Source organism: Lynx rufus, unplaced genomic scaffold (assembly GCF_022079265.1).
Source record: "Lynx rufus isolate CCGP_SWC_20201006 ecotype Redwood Valley unplaced genomic scaffold, mLynRuf1.p SCAF_8, whole genome shotgun sequence".
Lineage (NCBI taxonomy): Eukaryota > Metazoa > Chordata > Mammalia > Carnivora > Felidae > Lynx > Lynx rufus.
This window is the reverse complement of record NW_025814896.1, coordinates 8,042,112-8,059,355: the sequence shown is the minus strand read 5'-3', so window position 1 is coordinate 8,059,355 and position 17,244 is coordinate 8,042,112. Positions and strand designations below refer to the sequence as shown.

Below are 17,244 nucleotides of genomic sequence, written 5' to 3'. Positions count from 1 at the left end.
TCCTCGTCCCCCTCCTCCTCCCGCCGCTCCTCCCCTCCTCGTCCCCCTCCTCCTCCCGCCGCTCCTCCCCCGGGGGGGGCCCACCCCTCCGCCGTCCCCCTCCTCGTCCCCCTCCTCCTCCCGCCCCTCCTCCTCTCTCCCCTCCTCCCCCCACCCCCTCCCCCGGGGCCCGCGAAGAGGCAGGGCTGGAGCCCTGAGCAGCCGCCGCTCCTCCTCCTCCAGGCTGGCGGATGAGTCAGCTGACGCCGGCGCTCCAGCCTCGCCTCGCGGCGCTGCGCTCCCCGAGCTCCCCCGAAGTGGCTGCGAGCCGGCCGCCCACTTTCGGGGCTTGGGGGACCGAGTGATGCGCGCCTGCTGAGGCCACGCCGAGCCGCGGCCGCCGCAGCTTCGCCGGGTCAACTTTCCCCCCGCCCCCCCCCCCCCCCCGCCGCCTCCCGACCCGGCCCTTGACCCGCCCCAGAGCCACCTCGGGTGCGCGCGCTTGGGTGAGGGGGGTCGCCGGCTGCCCGGGATGGCTTCCAATTTTAATGACATAGTGAAGCAAGGGTACGTGAGGATCCGGAGCAGACGCCTGGGGGTAAGTATCGATCCTTCCCCCCCCCCCCTTCTTCCCTTTTCGCTGCTCGCGCGTTCAATTGTCTTCCTCGGTCGCCAGCATCCCTGGAGGCTGGAAGGAGGTCCCCCGGCCGCGCCGGCGAACTGCCCCCGTGGCTGTCTCAGCCCAGATGCGCCTCGCCGGCGGCTGCCCCTGGGAGGCCGGGTCTAGGCGTGTCACGGAGCTATCTTTATCTCTCGGGCGTCTCGGCTTTCCGACGGTGGCCGCGTGTGCGGCTTCAGTGGCCACTGGAGCCCGTCTCCTGGAAATAAATATTTCTCGGTAGCCAAGGGAGTTAGAGCGGAGAGGCCGGCCGGGGGTGCTGAGCCCGCCCGAGGCCCCCGGTGCCCCCCCCCTTGCCACTCGCCGCCAACTTAACTTTTCCGGGGGATGGGCGGCTGGCTCAGAAGAGAGGGCAGGCGCTCTCGGTGCCAACAGGGTCAGAGCCCCTCCGACCCCCGCCCGGCAGAGATTGCTGCCGAACGGAAGGTCTCCTCGGGCTCCGAATCCCGGACGACGACCCGCCTCTGACCCAGGTGTTGGCACAGGCGGCGTGGCCTGGCCGGCCTGGGGTGGATTTCCTCTGGTCCTCAGCCCGGGTGGTGGATTTCTGTTGCTGGAAAACACAGCGGGAGCCCAACGGGAAGATTCTTTAGGGTGGAACCCGATACCTGCCCAGAGGAAGTGCTCCCTAAACACGTAACCCAGGAATGAATGAACCCGAGGGCACCTGTAGGGGACAGATGCTGGCATAGGGATGGCTCCCCCCTTAAAACTCTCTGTCTTTTGCCCCCTTTCCCTTGCTCGCCGTGGATAGGGCTTCAGAGACAACTCCTTCTGCTTCTCTTTGAGACTGAGTGTTGATGAAGGAAATTCTCCAGAGACGGGGGAGCACACTGGAATGATTTTTTTACCCCCTGATTTCAGGCTGCCTCCTTTCGCTTTGCCTTGTGTCGAGTACTGTCGCTGTTTTTGTTTGTTGTGTGTGTTTGGGTGGCCGGGTTCGGGTGGGGGAGGGCAGAAAGTTTACTTTAGTAATGTCTGAAATGATAATATCAGCAATGATGTGCAATGACCACACTGGGAGTTACAGTGAGAAACTGAATGTCTTCCTCTACAAATCTGTGTCATTGGCACCTTTCTCTTACTTGGTCTTTGTAGTTTTTTATGTGCCAGATAATTTTACTGAAAACTGAAAAGGAATTTCGCAGTGGTAATCAGCTAGGGAGGATGGTAGGAAACATCTGTAATTATTAAAAACTCTTGCCTGCTTGGTTTTGACCCTTTGCTTTCTTGCTTTCTTTTTTTGTTTTCCCCCTGCCGGTTACCATGTTTTAGCAATCATGTCCCGTGTTATTGTGAGTATATACATCTATCATTACGAAGAAATGTAACCGAGCTAACCGGTCTCTGTCAGCCCTATGCAAGTTTCCTTGATCTTTTCTGCTATGCAAATATCATCAGCAGCAGGAGCAACTATTGTTAGGGTGCTTAACCTAGTGACTCCCCGGCAAAAGGCAAGAAATAGTAGGAGCTTTATATTTTTGATAACCTTATGGGCCAGCCGAGTTGTTGCCATTTTTAAGGGAGCATTAAGAAATGCAGTTCTAATTTTAGATTTACTCCATCATGTCAGTTGAGGAAATTGATAAGAGACATCCATTCTGTGTTAGGGAGCATTCCAAATGGTAGAAGACATGCATTATTAATGCGCAAAATGTGAATTATTCATAAGGATCGGAGTTTATGCCAAATTGTGACACGTGGTGATTTATTTGAAAGACTAGTTACCATAACTTTCTAGTTTATGGTAATTGAGATTATTTTCTATATTATTACAGCTGACATAATATGGTCCTATATGTGTGCCAATGTTTACAGACAGATATTTGAAGCAGAAGGAAAGGAAATAAAGTTGAGTTTGTATTCATTTTATATTTTGCAGTACATTGGGTGCCAGTGAGAAGTCTACTTTTCTAGGATTTATTCATTCTGTCTGTGTTAATACTCGAGTAGATTTTAGAATATCTATGCAATGATGGTTATTGCTCATGGAAAGGTCAAAGATACAATCAACAAAACCCGGTCTTCTTTATTAACACCGGTTTTATCACCAGTTAATTTTTTTAAGTGATTTGATGATGTAATTTATTTCTATGAACTAAAGAGGCTGATTCCACAGTTGCCAGAAAACACCACGGACTCAACTTTTCATGGAGCCTGCAAGCAATGGGGGAGAGCGCTTCCGGGAAATGCATAGAGACCCTCTGTCTAGAGTGAGAAGTGTTCGCGGTATTAGTCCAGGCTGCATATAGCCTAGAATGGCACGTAGCATGTGTAAGTCTCAGCCAGCACTTGGGCATTAGGTGTGGTACAGAGTAGGCACTTATACGTGCACGTTGGACTAGAGGGTGATGCGTGACTTTGCAATTCAAAAGCTTCTTGAGGAACTAATATGACATAGTAGTTTCATTAATGGAATCCAGACAAATGTGTGTGGATTAGAACCATGTTTGGGAGGGTTTATAATTAAACAAGAAAACACCATTTCATGGTGAGCAGCTGTTCTGCTAAGGAATGCTCCCTCAGATTGGGAAAAGGAGGAAAGAGAGCCAATTTTGCTTCTATTACTCGTTAGCTCCATGGCCTTGACCTCTTTTACCCTCAGTTTTCTAATCTATGCAATGAACACGATTTTGTAATGTTGGGAACATCGACTAAGATGATATCTATGAAAATCTAATGAGAGTATAGCATTGATTCTGATTAAAATATTTGTTTGGTACAAGCAAAGGTGAGTTAGGGTTGGTGGAAGGATGGGGGGTTGTAGATATCTTTCTGTCTAAAAGTGTCCCATGGCATAAATGGTTTTTCAGTTCTAGATGGTTTCATTGGGTGAAGTTTTTACAAATTCCATAGATTTAAGTGATTTTACAATGGGACAGGAGACATTTTAAGACTGTCTCCATTCAAATGGACCAAAGATAAGCGCTCACTTTTAGTTGAGATCTTCTGTAGTTGAAGTGATTAAGCAATCGTTGTATGTATAGACTTACTTTTTTCTGTAAACATCAAAAAGGTTAATGAAATTCAACTCATTTAACTCGAAAGTCTCAGTATCTTCATATCTCTTACCTTCATCTACATTGTTCATGGAGATCTCAAGCTGTGCTCGGGATACTGTGTTTGTTGAGGAATGTCTGTGCCACAATTTGGGGGGCTTTGGCGGTGCGGGGAGGGGGGGAGGAAACAGTTGTCTACACTTATCTGGCTAATCCACAAAAGGCACTAAAAATTTTATTCTTAGCAGGGTGGCGAATCAGGCGATTTGCACATCATTAACCTGACTAAGTGTGTGGCTTAGACGGTATCCTATGACTCTCTTCACTTGGTTTCTTCTTCTGCAACCGAGAGAATTTCTAATCAGTAATTGCCATGTAAGCCTCAGAGTTTAAATTCAGACCTGTTCACGTCATCTACATGCAGTCTCTCGATCACTCGCCTTTAAATACATTCTGGATGTTCTTGTACACCAGGAGCTTCTTCTCCTGTCTAGCCTGCATCCCTACCTAGATGTCTAAGAGTCTTCAAACTTAATACATCCAAACCCTTGATTGTTTCATCCAGATTGGCTTCTCCCGGAGTCTGCAACTCAGCCACTAGAGGTCCCAAAATTTTAGTTGCCCTGGTAAAAATGAATCCAGTAGGCAAGCAGATGGCAAACAAGCAAACTTCGGGCACATTTCTGTCTCCTTTTATCTCCTTCTGACAACCAGTCCATCAGGAGATCCTGTGGGCGCTGTCTTTGAAATATATCTACATTCTGTGTCACATATTATCCACCCCTTCCACCCTGGTCCAAGTCCCCATCATCGCCTCCCTGTAATATTATAATAATCTCCTAATTTGTCTCCCTGCCTGCTCAGACCACCAGTCCCTTTCCCTGCAATTCATGGGAAGAGACTTACCTTGGGCTTGAAGTTCCTATGCTGACTGAGAACCCTTTCTCCTGCTGTTCCCTCTGCTTGGAATGCTGTTCCCCCAAGTATGGCTTCCCCCTTCCTGGATGGCTTCCTTATCTCCTTCAGTCTTTCTTCAAATGCCACTAGCTCACTGAGGCCTTCCAGATCCTTAATTTTATTTGTTGCCTCCTCCTTCCTATCCAAATCCTTCCATTGCTTCTCTCTAGGCTTATCATCCCCTCACGTACTGGTGTGTTGATTTTATGTGTTGATTGCCTGTATCCCCCAAATAGCACAGGAGGCTCCATGAGGGCTGTGACTTCTCTATCTTTTAATTCGAGCTGAATCCCAGTGCTGGAATGGTGTGTAGCACTTTATCAGCAGTCTTCTTGATGAAGATTTATTGAGCAAATGAATGAATGAATCCATTAGTGCAAACTGGTTTAAGAGCATACACTCTGACATGAGACTGTTAAAATCCTATTCAGCGACTGATTATGTGACTTTTTGGTGAATTTCTTAACATGTGCGAGCCTCAGTCTTCTGCAAAAATAAGGATACTCATAATACCCACCTAAAAGATGATCCTTACAGAGGTCTTAACACAATGGTTTGACACAGTGGAAACCTAATTAACGTTTCTATTTATTTATTTATTTATAATTTTTTTTTAAGTTTTTTTTTTGTTTGTTTTTTTTTTTTTTTACTTTGGACAGAGACAGAGTGCGAGCATGAGCTGGGGAGGGGCAGAGAGAGAGGGAGACACAGAACCTGAAGCGGGCTCCAGGCTCCAAGCTGTCAGCACAGAGCCTGATGCGGGGCTCGAACTCACGAGCTGTGAGATCATGACCTGGGCCGAAGTCGGCCGTTCAACCGACTGAGCCACCTAGGCGACCCCCTAATTAATGTTTCTTCCTCGTCTTTCTCACTACCAGTGCTGTTAGGGACGATGATGGTTAGGTGGTTATTATGTTTCCTGTTTCTACTGCAATAAGCTTTCATTCTCCAAGAACTTGCTGTTTAGTTTGGAAAACAAACTTAATACCCGTGCAACAATTAATGTACAAGCACAAATATTGGTTGGCAGTGAGGCTAGGTATAGAAAGAATATTTGCCTTTGTAAGATTTTTCACAAGCCTTAGATAAATGACAGAGGTAACCAGGGACAGAGAAACCCCTCTCCACGGAACTTCAGTTCGAATGAGCTCATCAGACGAGGGGGAATTTCTGTTAATTTGGGGATCTTTCTCTTGGACGGCCGAGAACGGATTTGAAAAATTGGTTAGTTAATGGCCAGATTTTAGGCAGAATATTTTCTTACTCTTTTATTTCCCTGTTTGACCAGATCCACTATGCCCAAGCAGCTATAATATTTAGGGTTTGGGGATCCCTAGGTGATTCATAGAGAATCCACCGTTTTTATGGTACCTGGACAGAGTTATGGTCATAATATCAACATTCAGCCATTCAGTGAGATACATGGAGCACTGTTTTTCTTCCTCAGGAGAAAGAGGTTCAACTCTGCAGTAGTGAAATTCGTGGTCCTATATATACACTGGATACACACGCCTAAGTCAGGACCACTCAGTGTCCCCATGTGAATCCATTTCTGCGGCTTCTGTGTCAGAAGTGCTTTTCAGCTGGTATTTTAGTCATCTTTATTTGATGGGCCGGGTGGATGTTATGATTAATTATGCATAAACCAACCTTTCATCCTCCTCCTTAAAACTGAATTAAGCAAAGAACGGCCAATTTAGTGACTTTGTATGTAGGCATAAACCGGATTCCTGATGTGATGATTCCCCCCTACATCTGCCAATGTATTTTTTTTATCATATACATTCATTGACTAGAAATATTTATTTTTCAAGTAGCTTTGTAATTTTTATGGAAAATCCTTATCTTGGGTATTTTAAGAATTTAGTTTTCATTTGGGGCTGTATTTGATTTCATTTTTTTTTTAATCATTCATCACATATTTATTGAGTGCATGCTAGTGTTAAGATCAGGGTAAACCATCAAGAGGTCCAGTCTCCATCCTGAAGGCCTGACAGTCTATTTTTGGACTTATATTGTTTTTTTTTTTTTCAATTTTTTTTTTAACATTTTAATTTATTTTTGAGAGAGAGAGAGAGACAGAGCACAAGCGGGGGAGGGGCAGAGAGTGAGAGGGAGACACAGAATCCGAAGCAGGCTCCAAGCTGTCAGCACAGAGCCTGAGGCGGGGCTCGAACCGATCATGAGATCATGACCTGAGCTAAAGTTAGACGCTTAACCGACTGAGCCACCCAGGCGCCCCTGGACTTGTATTGTTAACACGAGGTTAATATATTCACTGTACTTGAGGGTGAATTAGTCTGAGCAACAGGTCAAATATTGAAGTGCAGCGATCTGTGCAGAAATCTCCCCGTTCTGTTTTTGTGAAACGAGGGAGGTCAAATTTGATTTTCCTCTTACTTCAAGGAATTTGATTCGAGTTGGGTGGAAATAAAGCCTTTGGATATTCTAAGCCAGGAAGAGATTATGATGCTTCCCTCCTGCAACCCGTGTTCCTCTGAAATTCAAAATGAAATTGTGAGTTTAGAAATGCCACGGATATGTGTGAATGTTGAAGTTAAAATAGCTTCTTTCTAGAATGTAGATGGCTAAATTTTGAGTAAGTATCGGGAAGCTGATCTTTGCTGAGTAGTTGGGGGACTGTCTTTATTTTACTAGTGTTCTAAGCCTCTCTTCTTGCCCTGGTTGCCAGAGAACATAAATGTTAGCTTGTGTGTACTGTGTTCATGAGTGGAGTCCTTTAAGTAAGCTCTGGGATAGAGTGCAGGTGACCTTCCTGGGGTGGTGCTTCATAACTTTGATCAGATTCTTTGGAGGTCTGGACCACCCTGCCCACCAGGCCTCTCACCTCCCACAATTTCCACAAGATTAAGAACCACTGTCTCATTTTGTAATTTTTTTTAATGTTTTTATTTATTTTTGAGACAGAGAGAGACAGAGCATGAGCAGGGGAGGGGCAGAGAGAGAGAGGGAGACACAGAATCCGAAGCGGGCGCCAGGCTCCGAGCTGTTGGCACAGAGCCTGACACGGGGCTCAAATCCACGAACCGCAAAATCGTGACCTGAGCCGAAGTCGGACGGTCAACCGACCGAGCCCCCTAGGCGCCCCAACTGTCTCATTTTTTAAAGGAACGTTTTTTAAATTTTATTATTTATTTACTTTTACTTTTATTTTTATTTCTATTTTTATTTTAGATAGAGTGCGTGCGTATGGGAGAGGGGCAGAGGGACGGAGAAAGAGAGAATCTTAAGCAGGCTCCACGCTCAATGTAAAGCCAGACTTGAGGCTCGATCCCACGACCCTAGAATCATGATCTGAGATGAAATCAAGAGTTGGATGCTTAACCAGCTGAGCCACCCAGGCTGTTGATCTTTTTATTTTATTTTATTTTATTTTATTTTATTTTATTTTATCTTATTTTATTTTATTTTATTTATCTTTGAAAGAGAGAGAGGGAGACAGAGTACAAGCAGGGAAGGGGCAGAGAGAGGGAGACACAGAATCCGAAGCAGGTTCCAGGCTCTGAGCTGTCAGCACAAAGTCCCATACGGGGCTTGAGCTCGTGACCCACAAGATCGTGACCTGAGTCGAAGTCGGACACTTGATGAACTGAGCCACCCGGGTGCCCCAAACTTTAGATAATAGTGGGTTCACATGCAGTTGTAAGAAATAATGCACTGCAATCTCTCCTACCCAGTTTCTCCCAGTGGCAACATCCTTGAAATGTATAGTATAGTATCACAACCAGGATACAGCCAAGAGATAGAACATTCCTTCACCACAGGGTCCTTTATGTTGCCCTTTTATAGCTTCTCCTCCTGTTTCCCTTCCCACAGCCCTAAAACCTTGATGACCACGAATCTGTTTTCCATTTTTATAATGTTACCATTTTGAGAATATTCTATAAGTAGAACCGTAGGTATGTAACCTTTTGGGATTTGGGGGGGGGGATTTCCTTTTATTTATTTATTTATTTATTTTTTACTCCACATACTTCTCTGGAATTGCCATGATTATTGTGGCTGTCATGGTTCATTCCTGTTTTTTTATTTTTTAATGTTTATTTATTTTGAGAGAGAGAGTGAGCAGGGGAGGGGCAGAGAGAGAGGGCAACAGAGAATCCCAAGCAGGCTGCACTCTCAGTGCAGAGCCCAACATGGGACTTGAACCCACGAATCAAGAGATCATGACCTGACTGAAACCAAGAGTAGGATGCTTAACTGACTGAGCCATCCGTGTGCCCCGCCCATTCCTTCTTTTATTGCTAAATAGTATCCCATGGAATGGATGGACCATAGTTTGCTTAGCCATTCATCTGCTGAAGGACATTTAATGTGGTTTCCAGGTTGGGGCTGTTATGAATAAAGCAGATATAAAAGTTTGTGTGCAGATTTTTGCAGGAATATAGGTTTTCATACCTCTAGGTAAATGGCACTCTAGGGAGTGCTATTGTTGGGTGGTATTATAGGTATTTGCATGTCTAGTATTTCTATTCTTCCCAGTGTTTGTACCATTCTGTGTTCACACCAGCAGCGTATGATCTGGTTTCTCTGCATCCATACCAGCATTTGATGACACCAGTTTTTGGTGTCCTCGCTGTTTTTTATTTTAGACGTTCTGATGTGTGTGTGTGGTGATATGTCATTGTGGGTTTGATTTCCATTTCCCTAACGGGTAGCAATGTTGAGCATCTTTTCATGTCTTACTTGCCATGTGGACCTACATTTTGGTAAAATGCCTGTGCATGTCTCTTGCCCACTTTCTAATTGGGTTGCTTATTTTGTAACTGTTGGGTTTTGAGGGTTCTTTATATATTCGAGATAGCAGTCCTTTCAGACCTGTGGTTCTCAAATGTTTCCTCTCAGTAGGTAGCTTAGGTAGTTTGTCTTTCCCACCTTCTAAACAAGGTCTTTCATAGAGCAAAGAGTTGTTTTTTTAATGTGTATTTATTTTTTGAGAGAGAGAGCGAGAACGTGTGCACGTGCGGGGGAGGGGCAGAGAGAGAGGGAGACAGAGAATCCCAAGTGCGTTCTGCACTACCACCACAAAGCCCAATCGAATAGCTTGAACCCACGAGCCTTGAGATCATGACCTGAGCTGAAGTCTGACGCTCAACCGACTGAGCCGCCCAGGCGCCCCAGAACAAAAGTTTTTAATTGTGATGATGTCCAGTTTATTCCTTTTTTGCTTTTGTGGGTCATGCTTTCGGTAGTAACACTTAGTCCAGACCAAGATTCCACATATATTTTTGTAGATGCTTTATAGTATTACCTTTTACGTTTCAGCCCATGATCCAATTTGAGTTAATTTTTGTAGAAGGTGTGCTTCTAGGTCTGGGTTCATTTTTTGCCTACATATGGCCAATTGCTGCAGCACCATTTGTTGAAAAGGCTGTCTTTTCTCCACTGAGCATATTTAGGTGTTTCTATTCTTAAGTCCCGTATTCTGTTCCACTGCTCCGTATGCCCGGATATGTGCAGCAGTATGACTCTATGTGTCTATATGTGTAGCTATACAATAAGTCTGGAAACAGAGAAGACGGATTCCTCCCACTTTATTTTTCTTTCTCAAAATTGTTTTAGGTATTCTAGTTCCATTGCATTTTGATATGAATTTTAAGATAATCTTGACTATAGTTTCCACACACCGTGCTGGAACACCTCTTTCCTCTCCTCTCCTCTCCTCTCCTCTCCTCTCCTCTCCTCTCCTCTCCTCCCTTCCCTTCCCCTCCCCTCCCCTCCTCTTCTCTCCTCTCCTCCCTTCCCCTCCCCTCCTCCCCTCTTCTCCTTTTTTCTTTCTTTCTTTCTTTCTTTCTCTCTCTCTCTCTCTCTCTCTCTCTTTCTTTCTTCTGCTTCTTCCCCTTCCTCCCTCTCTGTCTCTCTTTCATAATTGAATTGATGCATTGTTTTTTCCATGGTGGAAATAGCATACATTTGGGACTGACACTTACTTTTGGATCTCAACTTGGCCACTTACTGAGTCTATGGCCTTGAGGAAATTGCATACTCTTTCTGAAACTTTGCTTCATCATGTACATAAATAAGGTTAATAATACACTTCTCATAAAAGGTAAGTGTATCAAACTCTTAACCCTATTCGTGACTTACAGTAGTAGGAACTTAATGACTGGCGATAATGTTGAGTTTTATTTTTTTATTGTCGAAAGATTGAGGTGATATTTCTTGTTCATTGTCTTTCAGAAAAATAAGCTGGTAAAAATTAATTCACTCATACCTCAGCAGAAGAATCATGGCTTTTGTAATGAAAAACAGAAGGCATTTTACTTTCCTCTTGCTGCTAATTTTATTATTTTTGATTTTTAATTTTTAAAAGTTTATGTATTCTGAAAGAGACAGAGAGAGCACGAGCTGTGGAGGGGCAGAGAGAGAATCCCCGGCAGGTTCTGCATGGTCTGTGCAGAGCCTGACCTGGGGCTCGAACTCACCAACCATGAGATCACCACCTGACTGAAATTGAGAGTTGGGACACTTAACTGACTGAGCCACTTGGGCGCCCCACTGTGAACTTCAGTAACACATTTTTGCAGCATTGGGCTTATGAAATGCCATCTTAGAAAATACAGAGTTGAATATATTGACAAAATGGCAGACCTTTGAGTGAAAGCCTGACCACAGTATTATTGCCTGTTAACTCTCACCGTGGTCTCCGAATGTGGGAATTATATATCTTGAGAGAAAGAAATTATTAGGGCACTAAACAACATCGAATCATAAAATGAGAATAAAAGCACTATTTCTTATTCAACTCATCTCAAAGAGCTGATAACCTGAAGGCCTTTTAATAGAGAAGGAGCCACCATTGGGTGCAGAGGCTTCGAGTGGCAATCTTCTGTTTTATTGTATTCATTAACTTTATATTGCATGAAATTTTACATTTAACTTCTAGTGATAATTGGTTTTCCATTTGAGATAAGAGTGTGTGGCTGCCTCTTTAAATAAGCTTATTTAATCTACAAAGTGAAGTTATTTAATGGGTAATGAACTCATATCCATGAAATGGCAAAAACAGTGAAGGTAGGTGGTGAGCTCTTAGGGACCGCACGAACCCAAATGGCGGCCTGTGCGTGACTCAGGGTAGTTGTCCTTCTCTTCCGAAGTAGGTTTTGTAACCCTTCTTCGTAAAACGTGCAGTTGTCATATAGCTTGATTTTGTACAGATATCTTAAAAATCGGGTCCTTAGAAAAAATACCCTATGTACTCAATACCATCCTCTTAAGAAACTTATACCTGAGGGGCGCCTGGGTGGCTCAGTCAGTTAAACATCCGACTTCGGCTCAGGTCGTGATCTCGCGGTTCGCAGGTTCAAGCCCCACGTTGGGCTCTGTGCTGACAGCCCCGAGCCTGGAGCCTGCTTCGGACTCTGTGTCTCCCTCTCTCTGCCCCTCCCCTGCTCACACTCTGTCTCTATCTCTCAATGATAAATAAATGTTAAAAAATTTTTCAAAACACAAAACTTCTATCGGATATCACCATAATGTAGCATAGTATATATGTCACTTCTCACCCTAAATCTCCCCTCCCCAAATATATCTCAGATTTGCCCAAGCCTTTATTTTGTCTTCTCTTCATTTATGTGTAACAACGAATACTTTAGAGGTTAATAGAAAGAGAAGTAAGTCTGTCCTATGGGTAGACTGACTCAAATTAAATTGAAACACTAGTAGGAATTCTGAGCTTTCCCTTCATACAACTTTCACCGTTTAGGTAAGCAATTAAAGTCTAAAACTGCAGTTTATTATCTTAAAGCCACATATTAATTCAATAAAAGAAATTTATTTTAAAACCTTGAAGAAATCACACCTCTTTGAGTCCCCTAGCAAAACTGAGGCTTCCTATGAACAGTCTCCTCAGGGTTCAAGGTGTCTGTCTGTAAATATGCAGATATTTTATTTTAAATTTTTTCATGTTTATTTATTTTTGAAGGAGAGAGCGACAGAGTGTGAGCGGGAGACGGAGAGGGGCAGAGAGAGAGGGAGACACAGAATCCGAAGCCGGCTCCAGCCTCCCAGCTGTCAGCACAGAGCCTGATGCGGGGCTCGAACTCACGAACCGTGAGATCATGAGCTGAAGTCTGACCGCCTAACTGGCTGAGCCACCCAGGCGCCCCCATATATGCAGATATTTTAGCTGATTTGCCCAAGAACCACCTTTTGAGCCTGGGTTGTATTCTACCAACACTGGCTCCAAACTGAGATGTTAGGAAACTAGTCTAGTTCTCAGAGTCCGCGAATTCAGATGTAAAATGTGGTGGGAGGTGAGGCTTGAAAGGAACGTGTTCTGGGGACTTTGCCCTGAGAGGTCTTCATCAGTTTGAATAGATCTCCATTAGTGGCTCTCCTCTCTGATTTTCTCCTGCCTGGCTCTCTCTTGGTCTCCAGATCTTAACTTTAGAATTCCTGCCTCAGACGACCTGCCGTGACCGCTACAGCTAAAAAGTCTTTTCCTCACATCCCTCTAGAACATTGTTCTATTTGAGAGTATGCACAGGATATTTACATTTTCTTAACTTTTGTGCTAGATATTTTTCTTCATAATTTTTTGGTAGATTATTTCTTCTCCCACTACAGTGTAAGTTTTATGAGGCCAAAGGCCTTAGCCTTCTTGTTCACTGTGTATCCCCAGCCCATAGTGAGAGTTCAGTGTTTTGCCGACCCGGGGGCACCTGGGTGGCTCAGTCAGTTAAGCACCCAGCTCTTGATTTCAGCGCAGGTCATGATTTCACAGTCTGTGGGATCGAGCCCTGTGTGGAGCTCTGTGCTGACACTGCAGAACCTGCTCGGGAGTCTCACTCTCTCTTGCCCCTCCCCTGCTTGTGTTGTCTGTCTCTCTCTCGCTCGCTCTCCTGCTCTCTCAAAATAAATAAATACACATGAAAAAAATTTAAATATTTGCTGACCGAAAGAGTCCCTGATTTTGCTGCAGATCAGAATAATAGAATGGATATTCAATTTATATCCCACCTAATTTTGTTGCAGATTTTATGCCTCAATGGTAGAATGTTCTAGAATTTCTCATAATTGTTGTTGGTATGAAGTCTGTACCTTCAGTATCAGGGAATACAGCAGTTAATGTAGATTGACCCCCTTAAAATTAAATTTTATTTGAGTTTTTTTTCTTGTAATAGGTAATATGTATACTTGGTACAGATTTGAAGGTACAAAGTTTATGCATTGAATAGTAAGTTTTCTTTTCATCCTTGTCCCCAGGAATCTAGTTCCCAGAAGCAACTACTGGGAATAGTTTATTCCAGAATAGTATGTGTCTGAATAGTTTTGTGTGTGCATGCATGCGTGTGTGTGCACATGTGTGCAGTATATAATTGCACACTCTTCTGTGACATAGTTTTATTATTCAGTAATATATCCTGCTTTTCAATAATTTAGACAAGATTCCAGTGTATAAATATATTTTGTATATTTGATTATTTATTCATTCTTCTTTCCTTCCTTCCTGTAATTTATTTTCAAATATGTGCATGAATTAGGTGTTTTTATGCCCACTTTACAGATCACAAGGCTGAGTGCCTGAGAGGTTCAGTTTTTGTTGAAGTCACCCAGCAGCTATGTGACAGAACGTGAGTTTGAATCGAAGCTGCCTGTCGGTTGTAGAACATTCAAGTAATTCTTCTCCTTCTCTGGTACAAGAGGTGCCACAGATTACCCCTCCTCTCACCCAGTGGTGACCATACTGGGAAATAAATTCCTAGCAGTGGGACCTACTGTCCGAAGCATATTTCCATGTACAGTTGTATCAAAGTTGCCCTGCCATCTATGAGAATATGCCTGTGTCCTCTCATCTTGCAAAAGTATGCTCTCTTGAGGGCTTTTTCAGAGTTGTGCTAATCGAACAAATGAAAGATGGACCCATTTGTATATAGATTTTCTCTCCTCTGAGGTTGAGTTCCTGGCAATTTTATGATTAGAATCTTTTCAGTTTTATAGTTTGTTTTTGTTTTTTTTTTTTTAGAGTGACGTTCTACTTAAAACGTAGTTGCTACTAGGATTTAGAAAGCCGTAAGAGATGATTTACTTTATTAGAAGAGCACCTTCCTGGGTCATGCTATGTAAGAAGGCTTTCATTAATTTACTTATGTATTTTGAGAGAGAGAGAGAGAGATTTAGACATGTGGGGGGAGGGGCAGAGAGAGAGGGTGAGAGAGAGACTCTCAAGCAGGCTCCATGCTGTCAGCGCAAAGCCTGACGCGGGGCTTGAACCCATGAACCCTGAGATCATTACCTGAGCCGAAATCAAGAGTCAGATGCTTAACTGACTGAGCCACCCAGGCGCCCCCATGACTGTGTTTTTTATGTTTATTCCAAAAATAAAATTATAAAACTGAAAATTGGATCAACGTATATTGGTAAAAAGGTGTTTACTGAATCAAATAAATATATATTGACTAATGCAGCCCAGCCAATATTTTTATTAACTTGGCCAGTCTGGTCACATGCTTCAAACGGGTCTGGCTGGGAGGCGCCATCGATGAGATGCAATTTCTGAACATTCCATTTATGTGGTTCCTAGATACTAAGAACCAGGAGACCTTGTTTCGGGCTGTATCTTGAGCCTCTCTTTCCTTCTTTTCTTTTCTCTCTAAGCTCCAGCCACCAGCTCCTTTCTGTTCCTAGGGGACAAGCTCTTTGCCATGCATGTCCTGTGCTCTCACCACTTCCTTCTATCTGTCATGCCCTATGGTGGTTGGCTCTCACTCCAGTCATCGGCTCAAAAGTCACCTCCCCAGGGAACTGTTTGTTGACCATCTAGTTGCAAGTGGCCTCTGTCAGGTATTCTCTGTCTCGTCTCCATTTTCTCTTGTCCCACGATCATTCCTCACAACTGTAACAATTTTTGGAAATTATTCCTTTCTTTATCTCTCACTTTTTTCTACTGGCCTCTAGGCATCAGGAGGATAAGATGTTCAGTTTTGTTGATGGTGGAATTCTCAGTGGCTAAAATAGTGTCTGGGCACATAGTAGGAGCTGAGCAAACATTCAAGTATGAATGAAATCCTGAAAGGACATATTATGAAGCAGACGGTAACCCTAGAAGATAATGTGTGTACGTTTTTGTAGTTCCCACGAAACGCCCAGAGTTTCGTGCACTTCCGTTGTGTGATTTTTTTGTTGTAGCCCTTTTGCAGCATCCAAGCTGCAGTCCTCAATGCAGGCAGACAGACATGTGCAGGAGAAAAACCAGGCAGGCATCAAAAGAGCTTTTTTTTCCCCATGTCCTGGTGCTGCTGGCCATCTGCTGTGACCAGAGCAGGTCACTGAACTTCTCACACCTCAGCTCCCATTGCAGCAAGATGGAGATATTACTGTCTGACCTTCCTGTCCCACCACCTGTCCACCTCCGGGCCGGAAGTACGCTGGTGCACGGGGAGGAGCGTGCCCAAGCACACAAAATATCCTGTTTTGTCCCAGACAGGTCTTCCCAGTGGCCCTGCCATCAGCCTCCTGAGTGGAACATAGCAGAGAAAACTTGGATTGCACTGTGCTGCTGGGACTGGTGTCAGACCCCAAACAAAAACAGATGACTTTTTAAATTTATTATTCACCTCGGGTTTCCAGAAGACAGAGTTCAATTTCTGGCAAGAAAGAAATGAAACGGAGGGGGGGAGGGAGGGAGGAAGGAAGCAAGGAAGGAGGGAAGGAAAAAAGGAAGGAGGGAGGGAGAGGGAAGGAAGGAAGGAGGGAGGGAGGGAAGGAAGGAAGGAAGGAAAGGGAAGGAAAAGGGGGAAGGAAGGAAGGAAGGAAGGAAAGGGAAGGAGGGAGGAAGGGAGAGGGAAGGAAGGAAGGAAAGAGAAGGAAAAGGGGGAAGGAAGGAAAGGAAAGGGAAGGGAAGGAAAAGGAGGAAGGAAGGAAGGAGGGAAGGAAAGAAGGAAGGAGGGAGGGAGGGAGAGGGAAGGAAGGAGGGAGGGAGGGAGAGGGAAGGAAGGAGGGAGGGAGGGAGGGAAGGAAGGAAGGAAGGAAGGAAAGGGAAGGAAAAGGGGGAAGGAAGGAAGGAAAGGGAAGGAGGGAGGAAGGGAGAGGGAAGGAAGGAAGGAAAGGGAAGGAAAAGGGGGAAGGAAGGAAAGGGAAGGGAAGGAAAAGGAGGAAGGAAGGAAAGAGGGAAGGAAGGAAAGGAAGGAGGGAGGGAGGGAAGGAGCCCACTCTAACTACAACAAAAGATGGCTTCTGCGTGTATACGTATCAATTCTTTTTAACTAGTTATTTTACATTGCATGTGCATGGCAAAGAAATAAAACAATGCAAAAAAGAATAGAATGAAGAGGCAGTTTGTCTCCTACCCTAGACTTGTCTCACTTCCCAGGTATACCATTCTGGGGGGCAGATTCTTGTCTATTTGTGTGAAGATGTGTGTGCATAGGCACACAGAGAAATACAGGTGGTTTTGTACGCTTCATTCTGCACGCATGGGTTCATGTTTAATGTTGTTGTATATACCCTGTCCCTTTTCTTCATGTCGAAGCACCTTTTAGAACTTTTTATCGATGCCCATTGTTCATTTATTTGGCTGTATTACAAATTCTTTAGTTAATACCATTATTGGACGCTTTAAGGCAATTTCTCATTCTTGGTTAAACAGTGAAGCAGTGGACATCCTTG

The 17,244-nt window shown here is 44.3% G+C and overlaps 1 protein-coding gene across 2 annotated transcripts in view; it reads left to right on the top strand.

The window, feature by feature from the left end:
- Window positions 1-419: 419 nt before the first annotated feature.
- Window positions 420-17,244, top strand: part of DOK5 (docking protein 5) — a 152,841-nt gene continuing 136,016 nt past the window's right edge. Inside the window, exons 1-2 of one of the 2 annotated variants that reach the window (XM_047069326.1) lie at window positions 420-577; window positions 7,021-7,131. In XM_047069326.1, coding sequence (XP_046925282.1) covers window positions 512-577; window positions 7,021-7,131 — 177 coding nt within the window. In that variant the 5' untranslated portion in view covers window positions 420-511. The remainder of the gene's footprint in view (window positions 578-7,020; window positions 7,132-17,244) is intronic. The other variant, XM_047069327.1, reaches the window with a different exon arrangement.